The sequence below is a fragment of the Gavialis gangeticus genome, unplaced genomic scaffold, assembly GCF_001723915.1.
Source record: "Gavialis gangeticus isolate Ggan-Ray unplaced genomic scaffold, GavGan_comp1, whole genome shotgun sequence".
NCBI lineage: Eukaryota > Metazoa > Chordata > Crocodylia > Gavialidae > Gavialis > Gavialis gangeticus.
This window is the reverse complement of record NW_017729004.1, coordinates 39,702,763-39,715,476: the sequence shown is the minus strand read 5'-3', so window position 1 is coordinate 39,715,476 and position 12,714 is coordinate 39,702,763. Positions and strand designations below refer to the sequence as shown.

Below are 12,714 nucleotides of genomic sequence, written 5' to 3'. Positions count from 1 at the left end.
GATATATTACATGAAAAGGGAGCTTATGAAAGTAACTTACGTTATAATATATTTACAGCAATATAAACAGACACATTACCCTCTCTTAAGTGATCACTTCCTTCAATGCAATCAATAGACATTAAAATAATTGATAAACATCTGGATAAACTTCATTGGGCTCAATAACTGAGCCAAATCCATTAATCCCTTTAAAAGTCAACACACTTACAGCAAAGAGGAATTTGGCCCGTTATACTAAAATACAATGAATGACCTAAATGAGGCATGCATTTTAATGGAAAAGTAATGTTATGGCTTTAAAATGACATTCAGAAGTTATCTATCAGCAGAGAAAAGTAGTTGGTCATGTCAGGCAGAAGGCACGGTAGATTTGCACCTTACAAACTAACTAAATCAGCTATGTATAGCACAAGCTTTCATGAGTCTAAGCAAACTTCACCAGATGCTGGCATTATAAAACTTTGTGTGCTCAGATAGTGTATTTGTGTGTGGTTGTGTTATGTTTGCATGATTATTTTAAAAATATACATAAAACAAATTTAAAAAAAATTATAGCAGCGTGATTCTGAGAACACAATTTGAGCATAACTTTATCTGCTGTATTGATTGCAATGCTACTTTCTTTACAATCAAGGGCAGCAGAATACTTGCATGTAGCTTCTAGCACAGGAGACAGGGCATTCTTTACTTTCTTGCATTTAATAATGATAACAAAGTATTTTTGAAACTTTTATGTGGCATTCATTTATGTCATTTTTGGGTTTTTTAACAGCATGAACCATTGAAAAAAGGCAGTTTTAACACCGACTAGAATAGCAGCTTACTGCAATTTACTTTCTCCCTCACAAGCAGTAGGTAAACCAAAAGGCTAGCTGTGATATGTTTCCCTCCAAAGCTGCTAGACACAGTGCAGTTGTGCTTGACCCACAGGCTTGCTTGCAAACTGAAGCTCTAACTCTATATAAAAATGAGAATGAAGCCTGCATCTGTGAGATGTACATACCATATATATTATAGAAATTCTAGCCTTTTGTCACATACATTATACCCAAAGCAAGTATAACTGTGTGGAATTTCAGATTTTTAAAAAACAGCTATTTCCTTTTATTTTCTGTATGATCATAAACCTTGCTTCTGTTCTCAGATATGTATCACCACATATCATGTAAAACTTGATAGTGGTACGTCCAACCCAATGGACTATCTTAAGATAGTCCATTCAAGATAAGAATTCATGTGCATCTCCATGTGAGCGTGGGGCAGTGACCATATAATCTAAGCATGCTAATCACTCCTGACACTGTAACTTTATAAATCATCTGAGCCGTGATTCTGCAAACATTCTGGAACAAATTTAAAATATAGTAGGGTTTTATCCAAATAACATCTGAAAATACTTTAACCAACTAAAACACGTTTCAGTTCATGTTCCCGTAGTTAAAAAATGTAAGAACATAATTTTGATCAAACCAAAGGAATAAGCATGAGACATTCTAGAAAATGGTGCTTTTCTGAACCACATTACAAGTGCCAGTAAACAGGTGTTGACATGACTGTCTCCTCAACAATAAATGCAATATATATTAATGTGATTTTTTAAAAAATATTCACCACTTCTATCACCCACTGTATAAAAACTGAGAAAAAATACTGGCTTTCTTGTCTCTCCAGTATTGACAATGTTGCAATGGAATGTTGTTATCTACTACTTTGGCCACATATTAAGAGTGTGACTTTACATGGTGACCTCACTGGTTAGACTAAAGACAGAAAGGGACATTAAGAGGATAGTGACATGAACTTGGAAAAAAAAAAAAAGTATAGTTCCTTTTTCTGTAAGATTTCAGAGTAAGGACTTTCTGTCCCGCAGCTAGATCTTCTGTGCCTCTCAGAAGCTTTATGGACTTTGCTTAAGTCCCATAAAGGCAAAGAGGTGCGCTTACAGGGCAGAACTGAAGTCCCAGATCAGAAGCACCTATAAATCTGAACCTTAGAACATCCTAAACATATGAAATTTGAGACAGGTCCGATTTGCCCAGTCCTACTTATTGCTATTCTAGAGCTCCATCTAGTGAGAAAGTAGCCAACCCAACTGGATAGCTGCTTATACATGAAACAATATTTTGGTACATTATATATTTTCATGTTATTTATATGGAAATAATAATCTAAATTGTCTTTTTGTCTGTATGACTATGTAACCTATTACACAATGCATACCTGCAGCACATTTTCCCTTTCCTCATCAGAGATCCATTCCATGGCTTGTTCTCTGACAGCCTCTTTGAAATAGGCATTATAATCTTCCTGTGCTTTCTTTACTTCCTCATTTCGCTTAATTATATATTTGGGAATAATACCATAATCCTGTAAGGATAAAGGAAAAAAAATCCCATTGACACATCTGAGAAAAAAAAAATCAAAGATAGTTATATAACAAATATTATCTGTAATGATATTTAAGGTTACAATCAAAGTTGGTTTTGAGTATTATTTTGGAATATTATGTATTACCATTGAACAAGAAAAAACATGTCAATGTTATCATCTGAGGAGCATTAAGCCTTATTTTTGCATAGACTTTGAAAGTGTCTCTTCACCTGTATGTTTGGGGCCTCGAAATGCATGAAAATAAAAACCCCAAAATTTCCGTTCTAAGGACCGCTATGAGCTTGGCCTATTGAACTGTTTTGTATCTGCTAACCACAGCACCACTTTTTCACACTTTTACATTAATAGTACGTGCCACACTGTAACATCCATTTTTGGATACATTATTTGATTTTTTTCCTGTGCACAGATCTTTACTAAAACATTACCTATCATGAAAAGGACTTACATATTTTAATATGGTATGTGTGCTAATGATGGGCTCAGTTCTGACTGACAGGCAGCGTTGCACTGGGGGTAGTAGACTAAACTATCAGTTTCACTGGGCAGGGTTGAATTCCAAGAAGGAAAAATCCATTCAGAAGGCCGCAGGTGTTCAGGGTGAACACAGCCTCTGCATCATCCTTTACAATGATGCACTATGCTTTTCTCATTGTAGGCAGCCAGCTCTGCTAGAAAAGGCAGGATCATGGTCCTGGCTTTTCTCCACCAAATTTGGGGTGCCTTGTGACCCCAGGGATGCTGGGCAGCACTACCACTATGCTTCACTGTCACAAAGGTGACATGAGGCCTGGGAGGATTTTAGCACCTTTCCCTATATTGGCTCACTTGTTAAGCAATCAGGAATGCTCTGGCCCTAGAGTTCTCTCTATATTATGCATAACAGATGAAAATTCTATTGATGTCAATGTGACTTCATGTACTGAACTATAATCCAATGATTTTTGACCAGTATGATGTGGCACCCTGAGGTGCATTGAGCTCCTTTCAAGGGTACTGTGGGGTGCCACACAACATTAGCACTGTGAGGTGTATAAGCAGGATTCACATAACAAACAGAGATTTCAAAATAAGGATCTGAAGCTATAAAATCATTCTGCCCCGCTGTGATCTTTCTGATTTCTTTGCAACTTTTCTCTGTAGTCAAAAAAACAAGTGAAAAATCAGAGGTGGCATTTTCTGAAGGGTACCTCAAATCTATCCAGTGGTGCCTTGAGTCCGAAAAGGTTGAGAATTACTGCTATAATTGCTAAAGGATCTTACAAAGATATTAGAAATATTAATGTAATGTCAAACATAAAATCCTGCAGAAACTGGTTGGTTAAACAATCATAACTTACACAACTTCCTGTGTATATTTGTAAGGCTTTTCAAATTAATATTTTGTTCTATATACTAATGGAGGTCACTTCGCATATTCTGCTGGCTTTATGACCTGTTCCCCCTTCAGACATATCACAGATGCTCATTTGTATGCAGATGGGTGTGCTTGCCTAAAATGCACAGCTGCACAAACTGAATATTGTACTTCTTAGCCATATCCAAAATTCCTAAGTGAAGGGAAACTATGAAGATATTAATCCTGATCCTTTCATAAAGTTCCAAGGATTTATATGTGAACTAATATTTGTGAACAGTGGGCTAATATATAATGATGAGGTATATGCTACTAGCACTTTGACAGACTACAGTTTGTGAAGATTCTGTACATAGCAAACCATCTAAATTAGCATTTTTTCTTTTTTTTGTAAAGGTCCTATAAAGGCAAAGGGTGACAGACATTTTTGTGCTTTATTCTTCCACCCATCAACCAAAGTTCTGACATGATAGTTATACTTCTAGTGAAATAAAAGTTGGAGTTATCCTGTAAACCTAACACTACCATTCCTTATAAAGCCTGACATTTCTGTAGCACAATATGAGGTACTCATTCTTTACTAACTGGCAACAATCCCTCATTCTTGGCCTAGGACAGAAGGAGATTGAGCAAGTGTGAGCAAACCCTGTTCTCCACAGGAGAGTGGGTTATGCAAATTTTACATAGAACACAGAAACTGTATTAGTTACTGTAAAATGTAAGCAGTTATTTTACATCAAAACTACCATTATAGAGCCAAACCTGGGAAATGGAGCAAATATGAGTGAAAAGCTTTTAGTACATCTGAAACAGTTACATAAATGAGGCACTGACTTGTGACCGTGCCTGGCCCATGAGTGCTATAAGAAAGCAGCAAGTTGCTCCTCCCTCTTTCATATTCCTCTTTTGCTGTGGATGTACACATGAAAGATCTCCTCTGAAACTACAGAATGCTGTTGGAATGTGTTTTGGTCTGTAATTTACTAGGGTTTTAAAAGAAACAATGAGCAAAAAAGATGTCTACTGTGTGGAACTATATCATCTGCAGGGTTTGAACTGCAGAGCTACAGGACTATAGAAGAAGGCTGTTGACCCAAAGAGCATTAGAGGGATCCTAGTGGTCTTTTTTATCATCTGTTTTGGATGTGGGGTGCTCCTTCCTGATACTGTTCTTTCAGATGGGGGTACGAGCTAACTGGGGGCATTAGGTCAGAGGAAATTGTTGGAGGAAATCTAGATGAATTATCTATTTCTACCTCCTGAAAATAATGTATATTCCTCAAATTCCCAGTGTTTAAGCTTGCTTTGGCAGTTGCACAGGCCTAGAACATCTATAGCTGTTATTTTTGCATGCTGCCAACATTCTCTGGACAATGGAAGCAAGGAAGGGCAATGCCAATTTTCACAAACTTTTACTTGAACAAACCTGAAAAAAACAATCATAGACAAAGACACCTTTCTGATCCCAGTATTTTTCTGATGAATGGCAAAAGTCTGCTGCAAACAACAGAGGTGTTAGAACTTATCAAAAACATCACAAGTATCTTTTATAATGAACAGTGACAGGTGATCTAAAACAGGTACTTCTGTGGTAATCTAACAAAACATACCTTTTTTTTAATAAATTTTGGAACAAGTCCTGAAGTTTCAAGGAGATATTTGTCTCCTAGTCTCCTGTCAACACAAACAGGTTGATAAGTCTTTGGCTTTCCCATAACAGCGTCAACTGCATTTGTACGTATAAAATTTTTTTTAACTTGCACACCTATAATTGGGTGATCTGTCTTCTGTGGAACTGGTGGTAACGTTGAGATTTTTTTAGAACCATGACCTTTTTGTCCTGTGGAATTAAGCATATAAAGATCCTTGTTACAACTATAAAGAGTTTACATTTTCTGATGTCTCAAGAGACTGAAACAACTAAAAATGAAAACAACAATGAACAGAATCACTTAAAAGATGTAAACCAGTTAGTCAGCAACATAAGAATAAATAGGGAACTACCGAAGTAAAAAAACTACTATAAGTTTTTTGGACATAAGAAAAGTCCTAAATCTAAGAAAAGCTGTACGGTTTCCAGTCACAATTTGCATGGTAAAATCCACGTATAAGTACCACCTTATAAGACTTCTTTCACACGTTTTCTGCTAGCTGCAGTAGAATGATACTATTTAATATACTTAAATGGTAAGAAGCTAAGAATAACAGTTGTCTTTTGCTAAAGAATAAGGAGGTACTGTCACCCAAGACATTAATGGTTTTATGTATACTGTAATATCTTCAATTCTTAACAGATTCTTTTTACATATTACAGCATATAATACATACCTTTCTTGTAATTTTGTTCGACTTGATTGTCTCACAGGATTCTCCCTCTCAGATTTCAAACATCTAGAGCAAGAATGGCTGGGAGCTGTCAAAGCTCCGAAGTTTTATAGGATTTCACCTTCTCCCACTCCCCATACCCCGCAATGCAGGTAAATGATCAAGCGTGTATGGTGCAATGTAGTGGAGTGCTCAACTGTTGGTCCTTTTTGAGCAACAAAGGAAATATTCACCTGTGTACAACCTTAAAGGCAAAATATTCTGAAGCTCCCAAACTCTGGAAGCAGATGGATGAGCATGAATCCTAAAAAGAACATCTTTAAAGAAGCAGAATTACAAGGTGAATGATAATTTATCTTCAAAAGGTACCATCATCTAGGATTTGCACTTTCAGAGAGTAAATATCTTGAGGGATGTCCCTTCTAATACAGAGATCTGTAATATACACTGCACTGGTCAGGGCTGAAAGTGTCTGCCCATGCTAACTAAACCAAAAGTAGACTTTCTGCCTTTTCTTTTCTGAATATTGGAAAAGAGGGATCAGGTACCTCCAAAAACATAAGGGATAAATATGAAGAGCCTCATATATACATACTAAAAAACAAAATTTGGCCAAGCTTTTTGAGCATTCTGAAAGGAAAAACAGTTCTAAGCAATGGAGAATGAAAACTTTATTTCAAAAGTGTAGGCCTGAGAAACTAAAAGAGGATTTACTCCTAGAGGAAGATTATGTGCAACACAAGTCATGTAACCATAAATCAGAAGGGATATATAGCGACCAGGATTAAAACATCCCTCAGGTTCATAGAACAAGGTGTTTTCTCGAATTTGATAGTGGAAGATAGGAAAAGACAGGTCATGACCTCCTAAATCTCAGTTATCAAGCTCCCATTAGTAAGAAATGGTAATGTGAATCCTTAGTCATACTCATCTCTTTGACAGCGTTGCCCAACAAGTAAGTGAAAAAAAAAAAGTTTGACTGGATCTCAAATGTCTCAATTCTTCTCTGGGCAAAGCCTTAAGGATTTTTGTAGTGGCAAAGTTTAGAAGAAACATCTCACCAAGACAAGAATACATGACTAGTGAAACTGTACACTGCTCAAGCAAAGTATTCTTAGATAGATTCAGACTGCTGGCTACCCTACTTTTTTCCCTATTTCCCTGAGTGCTTCTATATCCCTCACAGCAACAATATCTGAAAACTAAATTGATTTTTCAAAGGTGCCTAGTACTTTCAACTCCTGATAAAAGCGATGGCAGTTGGAAGTGCCCTGCAACTCTGAAAATTAAGACTTAATGGACTTGTCTAAGGTCAAACAGTCTGCAGCAGAGCCAGAATGTAAATCCTTATTTCCTATGTCCAAACAGTAAGCCAAAGCTGCTGTCACCAGGAACTCTCTTTCTACAAACAAGGCTAAGCCCATAGAAGGGCTTATTTTCTGTACCTGAAGCCCAAACAGTGAAAGGAGAAAGAAAAATATTTTTAAAGACAAGGACATTGTAAAATCACGAATGTGTGAAGGGAGCACACAAAACAGTCTCAACATATAGAAGCTACTTTAAACTTTCTTAAAGAAGATTCAAGTTAGTAATGATGTTTTCCATACTGAGACTATCAATCCTAAAAATACATACTCTGTAGTTGCTTTGGTTCCCTCGAACCTTTCAGAAGAAAGTTTTTTGGAGAAGGTACTTCAACTTTTTCTGGTCCAATGGTTTTCCAAGGAGCTTTATTTTTCTGTGCCTCATACTTCACAGATGATCTAAATGTTGATATATATCTATAATATTAAAAAATAGACAGAAAAAAATTAAAAGTCAGACTACCAGTTAAAAATTATTTTTCTGCTGAAAATATATTTTTGAAGTCTTTATAGGAAATATTTATATAAACCTATATATATGCATAGTTTGTTGCTCAAAACACTTGAGCTTTTCCTTATTAAAAGTATGATTAGACATTACAACATTATTTTATCATCATGATAAATCATTATATTGTGCTGTAAACTTTGCTGAGTCTTCTTTTTAAATGACCTGCCTCTTGCAGCTATATTTAATGGTACTTGAAAGTTTTCTGATCACTAGAATTTGCATGTTGCCTTCATTGTATTTTGTCCAATTATTATTGGAAATATGGTGCTAGTATGCTTCTAAATGAAAATTTCAACTATGTTCATGGTACTTTCCACATTTGAACGCAGAGTCTGGGAAGGCTGTACACAATATACAGTACCTCTCCAAGCCCCTCAGCCCCCACCCACTCCCGCCCACACATACGTATCAGCCAGTCATGAGCTCAGGCCCAGCGCAGAGCCAAGGCACGTGTGCCCACGCCCCTTCCTTAGGAGAAGTGGCTATGTCACCCCTCCCATACTTCACCACTACACTCCTTCCCAATTCAGGTTAGTGCACCTGCACTATTGGAAGTTGTTAAGATTCAGATGTTGCAGCTTTTCTCAATGCACAAAACACAAAGCCATACCTTGGACGTCATCATAACAACTCACATTAAGCTTATCAAACTTTGCAGAGGATTAAACATTTTTATTGTTAACGAAAATAGCCATGGTTACATTCAATAGGATGAAAATATATTTTAAAAGTATATAAAACAGGGCTCGGCAACTCCTGGCACATATGCCAGAGCCCGGCACGTGAAGGCATTTTGCTTGACATGTGTGCCATGAAGTGGTCAGCAGGGGAGCTCCAAGCGGCCCAATCCTTGTTGTAGTAGTGCAGCCCAGGCCCTTTCCTCATCATCTGTCCTGAGATGCATGTACACCGCCACTGGAAATGAGCCAGGCCAGGGCTCTGCAGACCCCAGTGCAGCTGCTTGAAGCCTCCCTGCTGCAAGCAACCCAGGCTCTATGACAGGCAGCAGGGGTCTGCCCAGAGCCCGGGTCGGCTGTGACTGGCAGCTAGGAGGCTGCAAGCAGCTGCACCAGGGTCTGCAGAGCCCCAGCCTGGTTTGTTGCCAGTGGCAGGTGTCTGCGTGCCTCAGGGTGAATGGCAGAGAAAGGCTGGGACTGTGCTGCCACAACAAGGATCAGGCCCCTTGTGTCTCCTCTGCCATCTGCCCCTGGCATGCCAATATCTTACAAGTTGAGGTTGCGGGTATTTTAGGCACTCTGCCCAAAAAATGTTGCTGACTCTAATATAAGATCTCATGCTTCAGAAAATATGCCAACTGAGTACTGATGAGAGTTGACAGAAGTATCTCTATAAATTATAACATTTTCATCTGCTATGCTTCTTGTACTTTCCTCTGAAGTACGTACTACGAGCTAATATTGGAAAATAGACTAGATGGATCATTACTATGAGGCAATAAAGAAAATGATTTATTCCTGTATCACATATTTCTAATACAGCATGGGGGGAAGATTATGAAATGCTGAAATGGCTGTTATGCTACTGATTTCAACAAGTGCAAGTTAAAGCCCATAAAAAGCTATACCCAGAAGAATTTGTATGTTGTATGCTTACAATTCTGGTCTTTACATCTCTCAGGCAGAGTGACACCCTGCCCCTGCTTTGATGAAAAGCATAAATAAATGTGTATCAAAAACCTAAAGTGAAACAAAAAAGAAGACTGCATTTGTAGGTAAGTTGTTATAGTATCTATATTTTTGTTGACCTTGCCACAGGACATCACTGAGGTAAAAGTTGAAACATAAAGGAGTATATTAGCCAAAATCCTGGAACAAACTGAGCAGCCTCTCCAAATGGAGAAAAATAATCCATAAAAATGTTACTTAAAAGTTTGCAATCCTTTTAATAGGATTTTTTTAAGTACAGCCTAGCTACCTGAAACACAAAGAAGATAAGGAATTACTTTGATCATTCAGGTTCAGGTGAGTATGTGCTATAACAGCAACAGTAAAAATGTACATGGAAACAGAGGGCTAGTGATAGTACCTGTCTGTGTAAAGCACCTGTGATTATGACGGAAAAGGAATCTTCCTTCCGCAATTCCATGACTGGAGGGTTAGCGATGTGGAGGCCATGTTTGTAACAGACTGTGTAGATATGTGAATGTTCTTCATTTGGCCACTCTGATGGTGTAGATATGGGAAGGAAAAAAACAATGACTGTAGAAATGAGGAGGACTTTTCTCTCTGAGGGAGATCAGTTTTAGGGAGGGTGAGGTCCTTGCATGTGGAGAGAGTGTGATAGTTTAGGAAGGGTGTGGCATATGGTGTTTTCTTTGTTGTCTTTTGTGGCCAGCCCTACCTGTCACTACTTAGATATCCAGATATGGCAGCTACATCCCTACAGTGACTTCTAAGAATTTGGTGAATTAGCAAAGCGGACCTTTTAGTTGAAATAAAATTGAGTATCTTTGTTCCAGTTAAACACACTGACATTTTGATTCACTTTGACAGCAGTGTGTTATGGATTAATGAAACAGACAAGCATAACAGCTACTTTTCATTCAGAATAAATACAAGGAACAACACGTGCCTCACAACAAACAAACACATCACTCTCCAAACATAGGACATATGTGAATACACTCAGGTATTAGTACAGTGTGAGCAGAGGGATTTGGTGGGCATTGTTTTAAGTAAATGTGTGTGTTGGGGGAGAAACATGAAAAACAATATGCAAAGACATGGACAGAGAAGCAAGTTAGGTGGAGGAACAGAACTACTGGTACCATGACCCTGGCAAAGCCTAGAAAGAGAGCTCTTGGGTTGGGTACTGTCTGAAACAGACTTGGAAGTGCAAGCAAGGAAGTTATCGTTTTGATTCCTCCTCTGCTAAGGAAAACAGTGCTTTGTCCATTCTTTGTGAATAAACAGAACTTCATCCAAGACTCCTGGCCCCCTCCTCAATTCCTCTTGCTAAACAGAACCATCTGCAAGACCCCCATTTTCTGGCCAGCCACTCAGGTCTCAGGCAGGGCTATCTGTATGAAATCTCGGTGCAGGGTGGATAAAAAGCAATTATTTATTTAAATCAAAAAATGGATTTTTTAATTTAAATCAGTTTTTTTATTCAATTGTAGTTTTATTTAAGATGCTTGCTTTTTTAAAAACTGATATAAAGATAGCTTTAATTTAAAATATGTTAAAGCTCAAAGATATCATCATGGAATAGGGATTATAACTTCTAATTATATACTATTTGAGACGATATATTCATGTAACCTTTTTAGAAAAGTTTTACAACATTGGTCACAACAGGCCATGGACTATATTAGGGGCCCAATCTTATGGGGTTCCCGGAGGCTCCTCTATAGATTAGTAAAAATTAAAGAAAACCACTCTACCCAATGGGACCCATTAAACATCTCTGTCATGCTTCCTTTTAGGTCTCAAACTGTGGATTTGTGTCTCCAGAGATAACATCCTTGTTAACAGCAGTATATGGAGATGAGAGATAACAGACCTCATTACCTACCCATCTGCACTCTTGTCTCTCTGCAAGTCTGTGCCCACAGAGTCAAGCCCTCTCTAAAGGTTTCAAGAAGTTAAATGAATAAAGGCTATCAAACAACAAGACTGCATTTTGTAGAAAACAATGATTTAAACCCAGGCTTCCTGACCAGTGATTTAAATTGTGATTTAAATCAATTTGATTTAAATCAAATCCACCCATCTCAGTGCCCCTATACCTTAACGTCACTTATACCAGGGCAGGCCCAGCACATTCCTCTGCTATTTATTGACAAAACCTGTGTTTGGTCATGGTGATTCTCCGGATGAGAAAACAGCCCTTACACACCTACCGAGGAGGTCTGACAGCCTTCTCCTCCAGCCGGGGCAGGAGGTTGTAGAGGTTCTCCTGGGCGCACACCTGTGCCATCCTCAGCTCTGTGGAGAACAGAAAGCGCAGGCATGTCAGGATGCTCCTGCCCCCCCGGACTCCCCATGCCAGTGCCTGCCTCCCACCTCCTCCTTTTCCAGTCTCCCTTCCCCCCTCCTCTATTTCCCCTGACACTTCAGTCCACTTTGAACCGGCTCCTCTCTCTTCCTCCATCCCCTCCTCCCCCTCTGCGTGTCACCCCCTTTTCCTCTCCCCCATCAGACCCTCCCACCGCCGCAGGCCCCGCTCTCCCCTGCCCCTCCCCGCGCCCATCGCACCGCCCGGCTCAGGCTCTGTCCAGAGAAAGAGACCAGGGTTTTGCCTACAACAACGCAGTTGCTATGAGAACCCGTTGCTTAGCAACACTTCCCCGGAAGGGAAAGGTCCCTTCATCCGCCCACGGTCCGGCAGCAAATGGCAGAGGCGGGATCCAACAGGGAACGGACCAATCGGGAGCCCGCCGCAGCGCGCGTGCGCAAGAGGCCACACGGGCGCACTAGGCGGACTTGGGGAGGGGAGGTGACGCTTTCGCGTTTCCTGAGAAAGGGACGTGTGCACATGCGCCAGTCCTGAGCTCACGCCTGCCTGATATGCATGCGCAGGCCGGGAGTGGGCGGGGCCGAGGGTGTAGAGCGGCTGCTGTGCCCGGGGTCCGGGTAGCACCAACACGCGGAGCCCCCGCTGACCTGGCCCCGCCCCTCCTCCCGGGTACGTGAGCCCCGTCGTGACGTGCGCTGGCCGCGCTACGGAGGAGGGGCGCCGGGTCCTTCCGCTGCCGGCACTGCCCGCGCCCCCCTTCCCGCGCGCGGCCGCTCCCATGGCAA

The 12,714-nt window shown here is 39.9% G+C and overlaps 2 protein-coding genes across 4 annotated transcripts in view; one reads left to right on the top strand and one right to left on the bottom strand.

The window, feature by feature from the left end:
- ENKUR (enkurin, TRPC channel interacting protein) overlaps window positions 1-12,274 on the bottom strand; it is a 17,806-nt gene extending 5,532 nt beyond the window's left edge. Inside the window, exons 1-5 of one of the 3 annotated variants that reach the window (XM_019508279.1) lie at window positions 12,169-12,274; window positions 11,814-11,898; window positions 7,712-7,857; window positions 5,362-5,591; window positions 2,224-2,370 (exon numbers count right to left, since the gene is read on the bottom strand). In XM_019508279.1, the coding sequence (XP_019363824.1) occupies window positions 2,224-2,370; window positions 5,362-5,591; window positions 7,712-7,857; window positions 11,814-11,890 (600 nt within the window). In that variant the 5' untranslated portion in view covers window positions 11,891-11,898; window positions 12,169-12,274. Of the gene's footprint in view, window positions 1-2,223; window positions 2,371-5,361; window positions 5,592-7,711; window positions 7,858-11,813; window positions 11,899-12,122; window positions 12,144-12,168 lie in introns of those variants that run through there. The other 2 variants (XM_019508280.1, XM_019508281.1) reach the window with 2 other exon arrangements.
- A 217-nt stretch (window positions 12,275-12,491) lies between these two features.
- Window positions 12,492-12,714, top strand: part of THNSL1 (threonine synthase like 1) — an 8,032-nt gene continuing 7,809 nt past the window's right edge. Inside the window, exon 1 of the mRNA XM_019508277.1 lies at window positions 12,492-12,598. The gene's annotated coding sequence lies outside the window, so the exon portion shown is untranslated. The remainder of the gene's footprint in view (window positions 12,599-12,714) is intronic.